Source organism: Schistocerca gregaria, unplaced genomic scaffold (genome assembly GCF_023897955.1).
Source record: "Schistocerca gregaria isolate iqSchGreg1 unplaced genomic scaffold, iqSchGreg1.2 ptg000248l, whole genome shotgun sequence".
Taxonomy (NCBI): domain Eukaryota; kingdom Metazoa; phylum Arthropoda; class Insecta; order Orthoptera; family Acrididae; genus Schistocerca; species Schistocerca gregaria.
Genome location: NW_026061757.1, coordinates 22,479 through 37,602, shown reverse-complemented (window position 1 = coordinate 37,602; position 15,124 = coordinate 22,479). Strand labels below are relative to the sequence as shown.

Genomic DNA, 15,124 nt, shown 5'->3' with positions numbered 1-15,124 from the left:
CTTGTAAATAAACCAGAACAGTTCAAACAGAACAAATGCTGCAACAAAAGTTTTGATCACTGACCCAGTGATATAAATGTCTGACAGACCATGAAGAAAAATCTGAAAACCAACTGAGAAAATTTCTCCTCAACAAGGCCTTCTATTCTAGAGGAGAATTTCTATCACTGTAATGTGTGAAAAGTGGGGTAGGAACTACAAAAAGAAAGAAAGAAGTGGGAATGTAAAATGACTTGTTCCACAGCATTAGGATCTAGGATGCAGTTTGAGCCATGGGACATGTAACTAACTAACTAACTAACAAGTGTTCTTGATTCCTTTATACTGAGGCAACCTGAATAAACTCAGTATGTCAGGAAGGTTTACAAGCACAATCTACTGCTCCTCCTAGAAGCAACTCCACAAGCCATATTTCAGCAGGGAACTACCTAGCCACATATGGAAAAGACTGTGGAAACCTGTTCTGAACAACAATAGGCATCACTGATAGCATGTCTGTACACTGTCTGAGAAAAATATGCAACCCTGATTCCATGTCTGTACATATTCTGATATCTTGCACACCAAGTGTGTTTAAGACATGGCTGATACGACTGTTCAGAAAGCTATCCATCACAGTCCTTGAGCAATTGCTGTTGATGCAACAGAAACTCATGTAGAACGTTTAAGATGTGTGATACCTTCGGGACATATCCAGACATCCTTTCAATTCACACCACAAGATTTAGAGTCTGTGGCTGCATTATGTACAGGTGCCATTCCAAATTGAATTCACTAAGTCATGTACTGTCCTGCAATCCAAATAATTTGCATCTTGTCAGGGATGCAATCTGGGTGTAAAATCAATTTCAGTTATCACTCATTTGTTTCAGTTTTCAAATATGTTGGTGTAAATACTCATTCCTCAATTTTTTAATTCCAGCAATGTCCATGGATATTGTTTTGTGGGTTATTTATTTTGAATCCTTACAAAGATGTTGGTTCGTAATAATCATCAGCATTGTGATGGCCAGATATCTGGTTGCCATTGTTGTATTTCCATCATGTTGGTAGTAAGAGTAACTTTAGTTATGTTATTATCAGTGGTAACTTCATAAGGTCTCACTACCCACAAAATTATTCAGTAACAGAAAGCATCTCCTTAAATATTCTATGACCTTTTTGATATTTCACTTTGAAATCAGTGCCTGTGAAACAAAAATATAAAGTGGATATTGAATACATCATAAACGGAATATCATATCTAATGGCCTAACTGTTGGTAAAATAAAGGAAAATACCTTGTGGCAATGAGAACTAATCCCTGTTGACTACCTTCCTTTCTGCTACCTAGTCTATCCTTGCTACACCACAAGCAGTATAAATTAAATAGCAGTCTAATAAAATTTAACTGACTTGTATATTATGGAGAATACACTGTCTAAGTTTTGTGGTTTATTTCTTTCTTGTCTCACACAGTGGCATACCTTGGTGCTAGCACAGATTTTTATCAATCTGAGACCGCAAGTATGTCCAGTGTCATGTACAGCAGACAAAGCAGCATTAACCAGCCAGAAATTATGCGACAGCAGAGTTTGATGGGAATGACAACAAATTCTTTCAGTGCCAGTAATTCACTCTGGGAGGCAACAATTCCAAACAGTATTACAGAGGGACCTGAAGTCGCACCCTATTCAGCCCAGCGTTCTCCAAGTTCCAGCCACATGTGAGTAGTTATATTAAGTATTGTAGCTAAATCTGTGGAATCACTTCAAAGACAAGGTAACCTAGAAACAAACAGAAATATAAAAAGTAACTTTCTCTTAGCCTTAAATGTAGTGATAAGTAAAAGATAACATCCTACATATAATTATATTTTTACATTTCCTACCTATTTAAAATGCATGTTACAAATTCAGACTAATTAAATATAGACATGAGAGTGATGTAGGAGAAGGTAATATGGTTCTCTACCTGTCTTAAAGAAGCTTGCACAGGATAGAGTAGCATGGAGAGCTGCATCAAACCAGTCTCAGGACTGAAGACCACAACAACAACAACACCTGTCTTGAAATACCTCTATGATAAAAAATTAAATGATAATCATTAGAGAATTAAGTTTGTATTTACAGAAAGCATTATTTGTGAAAGAGGTAACTACATGTCTACTACCTGCAATTTTGTTGAATTGACAGCAGAGATACGTTAACACCTCAAATAAATTTAACAATAGTCAATTTCTGCTCCTACTATGCTGACAACAACATTCTAATATTACATTTCATTTCAATACTAAAGTAATTGCTTGTGTGGAAAAAACTGAGTAATAAATCCTACCTAAAGGCGTAAGTGGAGTAATCTAATCTGTCAGCCAGATGATAATTTTATTTATAACTAAATAAGTCAACTTTTCAGTAACAAGAACAGTGACAAGCTGCCTTGTTAGATGTAATAAAAAACAGAATCTTCAACATTGACTACAGTAATATTTACTGCAGAGGTTTCAGTTGATTACTATCGCAAGGCACCATTTCTTAGATTCTCATGCTAAGATTCAATGAGCACGTCACCATTATATGGAAACTGTAAAGTGTAAATATATGAGAGCATTCCTGTCAAAATGTCATGTCAGAAACTTTATTGAAAAATGAAGTGGTGGAAATCATTAGCTATATATTAGTGGTGGATGTTACTCAATAATTTCACATTTGCAATTATGCAAAAGAGCCATTGTGTTCTCAGTTGTATACAATTGATGTGTAAGAACATAGTGTGTTCTCTTAGTTCTTTGCACTTTTTTTCTTCATTCCCCTTTGTGTTATTGTTCAGTATCAATAGGATTCCCCTTGCAATAAAGTTTTACAAAATTTATAACATTGTGCTGTCTATGATAATGTTATTTATTCTGCTACTGGTTTCAGTTTTAAACCCTCACCTAAGGGCAGCTGTACAACATACAAAAGTGGACACTGTGACAATACTAAATGATCCTTTTTTTCCTTTCTTTTTTTGCTGAGTCTCAATTGAAACAAGTAGCAGAATAAATAACATTAACACAGACAGCACAATGTTATGCATTTTGTAAAATTTGCACATGCTGTTGACCATCACCTAAGCAAGATGTTCAATAAAATTTTAACTAAGAGAATAAATATCTTAAGCTTAATAAAGCATGTAGAGACAGTTTTAATAATCGTACACAGACTTAACTGGAGAATCATTGTTTGTGTGGACTTTAATGTTGATTTTCTATCACTTGGCAATGACTGAGGATACCTAGGGTCGTTGATTCCCAGTTTTGTATTATTTCCCACAGTAAAATTCCTTGTGAGGGCTGAAGACATAATGCAATAGCCACTGACAATTTGTTTTTATACCCAACAACCTATAGTCAATAGATGTAAAACCAATGGCCAATAGTTTATCTGATCATGATGATAAAAATTTAGCAATAAGATATAGTGACCAGGTAGTTTCAGGTTGCAGAAGAAAAATATTTTCCCACAGAATTGTAAATGATGATTTGACCATGGAGTTTAGAGATTTAGAGAGCAGTTATCGAGAGAACACGTTTGTGTGTGTGTGTGTGTGTGTGTGTGTGTGTGTGTGTGTGTGTGTGTGTGTGTGTCAGCATTTGCACATTTGTGTGTGATATATCTTATGCCATACTCTACATCCTTGAAGACCTTAAAGCGACCTGCCGAGTTGTTTACTAAGGTAGTGACTAAAAGGCAAGCTTGAAGTCACATCATTTGTTTACTGAGCAAGAACTAAAGTCATTACAGTTTGAGGACAAAGGTCCACACAGCAATAACACTGAAGTGTCCTGTGATAATACAGGAAAACAATGGAAATAATCTTATGTGACAATACATAGTCAGTGCCCACTAGGACAAATTCCACAATCATTGGTAGCAGTGTGTAGCTAACAAAACGAGGTCTTCTGAAGTGGTGGCTGCATGGCAGAAACTGGGAGTGTTGTGAAAGCACAAGGCAGTACTGTCAGTTGGGTAGCAGCAGTGGCAGGTGTCAGGGTATGGATCATAGTCTCAGGTGAGGCTGGCGAACTGTCTGTAGGCCACAGGTGAACTGGCTGCCAAGGGCTCAGTGGCTTGCTAAGTACTCACTGCAGAGGAACACGGGCACTGTCATGAGAACATGTGAGCCAGTGAACACAAGTAGGTGCCTAAGACAGCAGTGCTATTTACTATGGTCTGCACATCATGTAATGGTGGTTGCAGGAGGCTTGGTGGTAAACTGCTCAACGAATCTGTAGGCAGACAGCAGCCTGAGATAATGTTGGTGCCACACCTGGCCTGGAAGCATATCCACAAGTGTGGTGGCTGAATATGTGGTGACTCCTTCCCCCTTGCGGCAGATGGTGCAACCATCTCAGAAAAGTGCAGCAACCAGGAAAGCAGGCTCTTGGCAGCCACCAGAGTGGACTGGGATGAGACAATAAGACAATCAGGCAGTGAACAAAAAGAGTGATTCTGACCAAAAAAAAAGCATGATGTCTTCTTGTAGGAAATGCAGCAGTCTGATGTAGGTGATTATGGGAAAGACACAGACAAAGGCTGAGCCAGGAGAAAAGAGTACATAGAGGTCCAACTCAGGCCTGGAAGGACACACAATGTGATTGGTGGCACCAGCAGGGACTGCTGGAGGTATGCAGGGAAGGTAAAGGAAGAGGTGATCGTGGCAATGGCAGTGGTCAGAATGACATCAAGTGGGCCTAGCAAGAGGGAGTTGGCATGAAAAACGAAGGAACCACAGGGCCGGCAGGAACAATATCCACTGAGAAAGTGGCAGTGGTGGCAACAGCAGCATTGTTGAGAGGCCTGGTATTAACAGTGAGTACAGTCACAGGGATTGCTGTGGCAATGCCAAAATAGGCAGCAGTGATGCCATCATAGAGAGGGTCAGCCACAAAAGGGACAGCCATAGCGGTGCAAGTGTGGATGGCCCTATCTAGTGCAGAAATGGCTGCAGAGGTGGCACCAATGACAGCTGCAGCACTAGCTCAGCTGGCAGCTAGAGGGCTGGCTGGAACAGAGTCATGGATGACTGGACAGATGAAAGAGCTGGCATCAGCCTCAAAGTGGTCAACAACTGACAGGGTGAAACCAGAACAACTTTTGTCATAGAAGCCTGTGAACAAGAATTGGAATGCCATATGGCACAATAACAGGGCAGCAATGGGCTGGCAGTGACCCAACTAGGCACAAACACAAAAACCTTTGGATGATCTGCCTCAATGCAATGGGAAAAATTGTAGCAGGTTCAGAGTCGCCCTACCCTGGAATGAATGGGCTGGAGACAATGAGAGCTCTAGTGAGTGAGAATATGTAGCAAAGAAACTGGAACCTGAATGCATGAGAAAGACCCAGGCTGACAAAAGCATGTAAGGGAATGCACACAGGAAGAACATAGGAACAAACAGCCCAATTACGTGGAAGAGAGAACAGTCTCAAGAAGGGGCAGCTGCTTGACAGGAACATGAATTATAAAGGAAAGCCTACTGAACAAATGAACATAGGTGTGAAAAATAAGAAGAGAACAGTCCATGTCTGGTACATGGTGGACACACTCCACCTTGGGAAGATGTGAATACAAGCTAGCACAACACAAGGAGTGTGAATAACTGCCTCACCAACATCCACACAAGCAAGATCAATATAGTAGAAAACATGCAAGTAGTCAAGTGACCCCATCATTCTCATCCTGTCTGGGCACCACCATCCACAGGAAGAGGGCCAGATATTTCTGCATCATCTGGGCAAATAATGACACAACATAGCATCACGGGGCTCACTGTGGTGGAGGGGAGGCATCCAGGTGACACGTGAGGCCAGGAGATGGTGCAGCAGCCAGAAAACTGTGATCAGGTGCTGAAGCTGATTGAGCTGGAGCAGATGGTATCAGAGCAGACAGTATCCATTCTTGCACGCGTCGACGGGACCTGCAGCAAAGGAGCTGGCAGAATCTGTGGTGCAGGAAGTGAAAGAAGTTCTGGGACAAGTGACATGCAGGCTGGTGTTGTGGAGCAGGTGGGCCAGCAGTGTATATGTCCATGCTGGGCCAGCTAGCAGCAAGTGTGCTAGTGGTATAGTGGTAGCTGGTCCCAGACTCGGAGGTGCCACAGAGGGAGGCAGAACAGCATCTGGCCTAGCAGTGGGGGCAGTGGAAGGAGAGGCATCTCCACAATTGCCTGACCAAACACAAGTGTGGTGAGGAAGTCAACTGTCTGCCTTCTGCAAGATTTGCAGTTTTATCAGCATCGTAATACAACAGAATCCATCGTAGTCATAGAGAAGAGTACAACACTGAGAATATACACAAACTGTGAGTGTCACATGTATCATGAAGCTAGTATCCATGATGCCAACTGAAGTATTTGGTGGATGAAAGATGAGCACTGAGAAAAAAACACACAAAACCGATACCCTCATCTCCAACTATAGTGCCTTGTCCACTGTTGTAATAAAGTAATGATTGATTGGCATTCTTGAAGCAGCACTGTTCATTGAGTTTGAACTAAATTCAGTTCAATCATCTGTAGCAGTATTGAGTTGAGGAAGTAAAGTCTTCTGGAGCAGTGGTTGCTTGGCAGCAACTTTGAGCCTGGTGAAGGCCTGAGGTAACACTGTCAGTTGGGTAACATGAGTGGCAGGCATTGGTGTCTGTAGCATAATCTCAGGTATGGCTGGCAGTCTACAGCAGCAACATCGTAGAGGAACACAGATAGAGTGTTATGTGGACACGTTATCATGTGGACACAAGTAGATGCCTGTGCTGCAGCACAGTTTACCATGATCTGCACACCATGTAGTGGTGCACTGCAGCTGGCAGATGCAGGAGGCTCAGATCAGTGAATCTGTTGACAAATAGCTGCATGAGATAATGCAGGGGTTATGCCTCACCTGCAAAGTAAATTCATGAAGGTGTTGGTCAAATATGCAAGGCCCAGTTCTGCATATACTACAGATCTCCTTACTATGGATTTATGTACTAAAAAGTATGTCATATCATATTTAACTAATTCAAATTTAAACTTGATGGGATCTATGAAACATCATGAATGTATGAAACCCGTAAAGCTCAGGTATGGCCCTGTGACTTCCCTGGCTGATCGTGTTTATTTGAGTGTAGTCCTCACTGGCAGTTCATTTCACCAGTGAAATGTATGAGATCTATGCATTTTCTTACACAAAGTTTTCAAATAATTCAGTTTGTTTGTATAGACAACATGTTAAATTTTATAATAAGAACATTTTAGGAGACCTACAAAAGTTTCATTACTTTATATACATTTCTGAGACATAATTACACAAATACTTATTGTAGTTTTCAGTGTACAAAGATGAAATATATGACTCCTTTGTTCAAGCTGTGCAACTTTCTTCAATGAATTCTTCAACAGAGTAATAGCACTTTTCCACCCAAAGATTAAAAAGCAATTTTTTCAGAGAACCAAGTTCCATGGTAAATATATTACAACCTTTTATTTTATTGAACATTTCTAACTCCATGTACTCTGGTGTTTGAGCACAGAGTTTTAAATGGTGTGTTTGAAGTTTAAAATTCTCTCTGTGACAAGTGTTGTAGTTATTTTGGAAATGGAAAAAAAGATTATACCATAGTGAATGACTCACAGAAGCAGTGGTGCCTATGTTTGTGGAGCCCAGCAATTCAGTTTTTGCATTGTCTGTTGTTTGGTTTATGGTGTACTGTCATTTACTTGTTTAGGCTTCCATAGACAATATGCAATTTTTAAATAATTAATTTGACCTGGGGTCCACAACCTACATAAAACTTATGTCTGTATATGACCTCTACAGATTTTATACTTCAAGTGCATTTCATTGTGTAGTGACTCACTTTTCAAATAATGTAATACAACGAGCCCACATTTTAGCTAATAGTCATGGACAAAATATTTCAAAGATGCTTAGTGAAGTGAACATTAACATAACATCTTTTGTAAAACCCATTGCACCTATGTTTGAAGTAACAAAGGATTGCAATAAACTATCGGAGACACTAACAAATATGATGAAGTTATCTTAATAGGAGGTTCTAATGATGTGTACCATAACAATGCTAAACAGGCTGACAGAGAAACAGTGAAAGCCCTAAACAATTTACAAAATGTAAATGTCATCCTCTTGAGCATACTAACTAGATATGACTTAATTCCTACATCATGTGTCAACAAAGAAATTGAAAATACTAATAGTAAACTAGAGAAATTTGCTAAAGCATTTCCTAATGCATCTTTCCTCAAATGTCATTGCCATGAAGTACCAGGTATGTAATGCACTTAAGCAACAAGGCAAAGTCATTTATGTGTCCTTAAATTAGAGAATATAATTACAGGAAACAAGTCACACACTGTCCTAGAAATGGAAATATAAGGACATCCTTGTGCTGAAAATGGAAATGAGAAAAATAACTTGTCAGCTGGGGTACAAACCGAAGTGCTAGGTCCATCTAAAACACTCTCCTACACAGAAGTTGTGATTTCACCTACAAGATTAACATCATCTGAAGAAGAAAAAGATGTGACATCTACAGGGAAAACAGAAATTCCGCATGCAACAAATGGGAAGAAATCTTCCTCAAGCAATCCAAATAAAAGTTTGTTGTACAGAAGAAATACTGAGCCTCTTTCACATCTCAACCATTTTTATGCGTGGGCCTGCAGAAAAAAAAGGGACAACAGTAGGTAGTGTCAAGTATCTCTTCCCTCCTGTCTCATGGCAAACTCCCTTGGATTCTCAGTCAGGTAACAACAGCACCAACAGAATAAAAAATCAAGAGGAAGGTATCTCTTTCTTTCATCAAAATATATGAGGCCTCTTAAGCAAAACAGATCAACTTCTTTATTAACATTAATGAAAAGGATTGTATAAATAATTCTCAGATTTTGTGCTTAAGTGAGCACCATCTTACTGATAAATGTGCCTTGCCATCTATAATAAGTTATTGTTTAGCAACATACTACAGTAGGGAAAGTAAAGACAAAGGTGGAGTAGCAATTTATGTTAAGGATGGTGTAGCATAAAAAGCTATTGATATTAAAAAATATTGTGTGGAACAACAATTTGAGGCATGTGCAACTGAAATAATAACTAATTTCTACACAATAATAGTGCTGGCTGTCTACAAGGCACCTTCAGGTGACATACAAACTTTTCTACATATATGGAATTCCTGCTGTCAGGGTTACAAGCAAAAGCAAAGGATATTGTAGTTTTAGGTGATTTCACTATAAACTTTATGACAGAAAATATGAATAAATTTGACTTTGAGAGTGTGATGACCTTTATAATCTGATACTAGTAATAAACTTTCCAACAAGAATTACAACTGAGTCCCAAACCATGATAGATAATATTTTTTTAGAAGTAAGTAGATATAAGAATTATTCTGTCAGGCATGTTATAATTGGGCTTTCAGACCATGATGGACAAATTCTCACTCTTTGTAATGTTAATCTGTTCAAAAAACAATTTCCTCAATGGAAGTTCATAAGAGTAATGAACAAAGAGGCAAAAGAAACTTTCACCCGTAGGTTGCAGCCAATGGATTGGTATTCAGTATGTAGCTTTGATAATATTGATACTAAATTTAGTTGTTTTATAAATGAATTCCATGCTCTTTTTGAAGAAATATTTTCAAAGAAATGGGTCAGCAACAGGGCTTCCAATTCTGTATGTAAAACTTTGGTTACAAAATGTATAAAACAGTCATGTAAAACCGAAAAGGAAACTTATGTTGCAATAAGATTATCTAAAGATGTAGAAAAATGGGAACACTATAGATTATACTACAAAATTTTAAAGAAACTAATACAGAAATCAAAAGCCCTTTATTATGAGAAGAAAACAGATAATTCTAATAATAAAATAAAAACAATTTGGAGCATTGTAAAAAATAAACAGGAAGACATACAATGAGCAAAGTAGATGTCAATAAAATCATATATGAAGGTACCCTAGTGGATAACCGAGTGGCTGAGATTTTTAATAAACACTTCCTATCAGTAACTCAACAGATTGGCTGCAAATCCAATGTTGATAAAGCCATAGCTCTTTGTCAAGCTTTATATTCGAACACAATTCCAGAAATGCACTTTAATCCTATCACTGTAGATGAAATTCAAAAAAATCATGATGTCTCTAAAAAGTAAGAACTCTACAGGGATTGATAATATTTCTAATATTTTATTGAAATGTCCTTGTATGTGGGTAAGGGACATACTCTGTTATATTTTCAATGCTTCCCTTCAAAAAGGTGTTGTTCCCAGTAGACTTAAGTATGCCATTGTGAAGCCCCTGTACAAAAAGGGCAATAAAACTGAATTAACTAATTATCAACCTATCTCTTTGCTGACAGATTTCTCTAACATTCTAGAAAAGCTAATACATGGAAGAATTACTGATCATCTTGTGAAGAATGGAGTTCTCAGCAAGAGCCAATTTGGCTTTTAAAAGGGCTGTTCAACACAACACGCAATCTATGCCCTTGCTAATGAAGTCCTAGAAACCCATAATGAGAAATGGTGCCTTCTGGGATTTGTCTAAAGCATTTGACTGTGTTTATCACCAGACTCTCTCAAAAGAAACAAAATTAGTAGGAATAAGGGTTGCAGGCAATTGGCTACAGTCATATCTCCAAGGCAGGAAACAAAAAGTTGTCTTGAACAGCTCAGGTGGAGTATATGATGTCTCTGCACCTTCTGAATGGAGTTTCATTGCATATGGAGTGCCTCAGGGTTCAATTCTTGGGCCACTATTATTCTTGATTTTTATAAATGATCTACCATCATGCACAAGTCTGTTGTGCAAATTTACATTATTTGCTGATGATACCACAATTTTTATTAGACAGGACAGATACAAATCTTGAGAAATCCATTAATTGCACACACTCAGATGTGGTTAATTGGTTCAAGGTGAATGGTCACTCATTAAATTCCAGTAACACCAGCCTTATTCAGTTCTGTACAAAAATAGAAAAAGAGTGGCAGATACGTGTGACATGTGGGAATTAGCCAATAGAAAGAATGGAAACAACAAAATTTCTTCGAGTGCACATTGACAAGAAAATGAATTGATCTTCACATATTAGAGATCTCTGTAAGAGGCTTAGCTCTGCTACATTGCTTTACAGTTTGTCACTACATGTGTTGAACATAACACTGCAAAAGTGGCATACTACGGCTATTTTCACTCAGTCATTGAACGCAGTATTATTTTTGGGGCAACCAGTCATTAGCAAGGAAAGTGTTAATTGCTCAGAAGCGATCTTTAAGAGTTATGCATGGATTACGTCCAAGAGATTCATGCAGAAATAGCTTTTGAAAACTTAAAACATACACAACTACATGCCAATATATTTTTTCACTTGTGTCTTTTGTCTGTAAAAATATAGAGATGTTTCAACCAAATAGTAATTATCATGAATATAACACAGAGAGGAAGAATGACATACACAGCGAGCATAGAAATCTGAGCTTGGTGCAAAATGGTGTCCACTACACTGGAACAAAACCTCTTCTGCCTGAAATAAAGACAGAGATTCATAGCAAGAGTAAATTTAAGAAAGCATTAAAAATATTTATGCTCAAAAGAGTTTTTTACAATCTAGATTTTATTTTTAAATGAACAAATTGTAAGATTTTAATATTATATAATCCAATTTGACATAATGCCATTAAGAATGTTATTTGACTTGAGCTCTGTATCCATTTGTGCTCTGTATCTGTTTTTCTGTAATGCTTTAATGATTCTAAGAAAATATGTATCATCTTTTTTCTACATAGCTGTACAAAGAAATTACTGTATAAACTTTGATATAATTATGTACTCAAATGCCTGTATATGCTATAAGATCATCATGATGTATTTGTAAAAAACTGACTCTTTCCACTTCCTTGTGAACCCAACACAGTTGGACCTATGGAACATGAAATAAAATCGATCAATCAATCACTTTATTTGTGAGTAAATATACATTCCTAGAAATGTTTTGTTTAAGGATACAGGGTACTTTTCTGGCTCAATATTATATAAAAATCAACACCTATTTCTTTCAGGCACTGTATATAATGTATATGTTTGCAGCACACTTTTTAAACAAATTAGAAGTATTTTGAATATTTTTGAAACTCCTTTGGGTTATTGAAAAAATTACAAAGAAATTGATGCATTTTTTCCCAAAACGGTTCCTCAGATTGAGGTACCATTTAATTCAATGTTATACATTTGAAGGAGACCAAATTTTTATCAGATGTGCATGACATGATGGCTGAGTACTAGACCTGTTTAATTCCACCTATTATGTACATTACAAGGATAAAAAAATATATCTTTCATTCTAATTTTTATAATTTTCTTCCTAATAAAAATGTTATTTTTTCTGTAATTTAGTTGATTCTACAATAAAGCTTAGGTCTCCTACATAAGTATGGACTATTGCAAGTTACAGAAAAAAGCCAGCTGAAGTGGCCAAGCGGTTCCAGGCGCTACAGTCTGGAACCGCTCGACCACATCGGTTGCAGGTTTGGATCCTGCCTCGAGCATGGATGTGTGTGATCTCCTTAGGTTAGTTATGTTTAAGTAGTTCTAAGTTCTAGGGGACTGATGACCTCAGAAGTTAAGTCCCATAGTGCTCAGAACCATATGAATAGAAAGAATTAGATAAATGCTTTATAAACTTTAGGAAATACTTGTACCTGAATTCTGAAAAATACAACTAGCGAGAAATTGGGAATGAAGATATGAATCCAATTAAACTGTGCCTCAGAACATATCTGAAGCATAGTCTTCATCCTGCAGCATTTCTTCATCTTCAAGCTTCCTCTTGGCATTCCTTTTAGCACTTCTTGCTTCTTTGGTAACTTGAAGAGTGAATCTTTCAGTGTCATGCACCCATTGTCTGTCACACGCAAGCAATTGATCTTCCATATTACAGCCACATTTTATGCCTAAATTTCCCTGTACTTCCAATCTTCCTATCACTCCACCATTGAAACATACCACTGCATCTATTACACCAACTGTTGATGCATTTAGTCCTACAAAAACATTCTTGGGTAATCTTTCCCATATGCAATGGTTGAAACTTTCATTTGTATTCTGACTGCCCCTGTGAAGACATTTACTAAGCAAAACAGGGTCACTCAGGTCTCTAAAAATTGGTTTTATTTCATTCATCACAGGCTCAGGAAGAGACTGCTTATGATGGTATATCTGACCAACTTCTTTTGCTTTTTTTTCCACACCAAGAATCTGCTCCTTTAGGGCAAAGTACATGAACAGGGTGGTCATCTATGGACAACTTAATGAAAGTAAGTGGCCCATACAGCTTTTCTCATAGCAGTAACGTTCCTTTGAAAGGATATGGCTGACTTCCTTCCCCATCCTTCCCTAATCCAATGGGACCGATGACCTCACTGTTTGGTCCCTTCCCCACAACCAACCAACCAATCATTGCTGTAACATCACTCAGAGGTGCAGTTCGTCTAATGGCCAGTCCATAATAACTATGAAGAAGGTCTGTTGCAGTTTCTGTCAGTCTGCCTCAGCCAGACAGAGATTTTCCATCAGATAGCAACTTTCCTATCATTTCTCTTCATAGCTTCCTCAATCCAGCACCAATCCTCTTTTGCACATTTCCACAACACTACAACACTCCAGTTTTGTTACCAAGGTATCACCATAAACACTGAACTCATTAATTTTATTGAAAGCTTTAGAGTCCCCAATGCCTAGGTACTTCATATATCTAATGTTATAAATGGGCACCGATCTCTGAAAATTTTTTAGAGCTCCATCACACTCCATACCTCCACTGTAACCATCATAATTCTTAGAACACTTATGTTCAATATGTCCTTCAGTGTTACCATGATGGCAGGTGTGGTAGTACTTAGATAAGCACTCATCAACAACTTTTTCATTCTCCAGAGAAGTAGCACTCACAATACCATTCAAGGAACAATGTCCTCGATGTTGCCATGTCCCATCAACGTGCAACAGCAATGTCCCTGGTGCCACTAATATTTACAGTTTCTTCTACTGCACATTTCATAAATGCTTTAGACACAACCAAAAAGGCACCTAAAAGTATTTTGATGTACTTGCTGAACCTACTGGTAGGAGGAGGTAGGTCCATCAAACCACAAAACGTTTGAGCAGCCTTTTTTCCTTTTCATATTGCATGCATTGCATATACTAACTTCAAATTCACATTATACAAATTATGCACAATGTTCAAAGTCATTTTTGAGGTAGATTTATTGCAGGGTCTACACACAACAACTAATTTTGACGCTAAGCACTTCCTGCTACTTTGTTGTTCAGTTATTTCCAGACAGCCTACACCATCACATTGTTTACATGTCACCACTTCCTTTATCAAGGAAGATAAGATGTCCAAATCAACAACAACAAATCCACTACAAACAGTTTCATTGTTAACATAAAAATTTGAATCACCAGAAGGTATGCCATGTGGGAGTTTCTTCTCTGAAAAAGTGATACACAGGTTACTTTCAACAGTGCGGCTTGTTTTGTTTGTGAACTGGTTACCACAGAATTTCCTTTTATTGAATTTCTTGATGTTTGGCATAGTTCGTATTTATTTCACACACTGAAGGATATGCACTTCCACAAATATATGTAGCACTTGGGCAACAAACATTCAGGAACATGTGAACAAACTGCTTCAGTGAAACAAAAGTAAAAACAGCAAAGATAATAATTTACAGAAACTAGAAATCTGCAATGTTACCAACATATGCAATGTTCACAGTTCTTTTTGAAATAATAATGGTTTCTGTAACAGGAATAAGGGGAGTATGGCAGCATACATGACTGTAACCTTAATATTGGGTATATATAGGTAATTTATTATTTGAAATCTTATAATGTGTTTTATTAATGTAATCAGGAAAGACTATAGAATGTAATAAATTCATAAAAAAATTTCGATTGTTGCACCATTTATAAGTACCCTGTATACTTAACATACTGTGCATGAACTCATCTTTCACGTTTAGATGACATCTTTGGTTTTCTGTGTATGTGGAAACAAATGGTTTTTTTATGCTTGCTATTAATTTAACAAATGCAAC

The 15,124-nt window shown here is 37.6% G+C and overlaps 1 protein-coding gene across 1 annotated transcript in view; it reads left to right on the top strand.

Annotated features, from left to right (window-relative positions):
• The window catches only part of LOC126305103 (rab effector Noc2-like), an 817,922-nt gene that overhangs the window by 782,436 nt on the left and 20,362 nt on the right, over positions 1-15,124 (top strand). Inside the window, exon 11 of the mRNA XM_049992015.1 lies at positions 1,459-1,705. Within this exon, the coding sequence (XP_049847972.1) occupies positions 1,459-1,705 (247 nt within the window). The remainder of the gene's footprint in view (positions 1-1,458; positions 1,706-15,124) is intronic.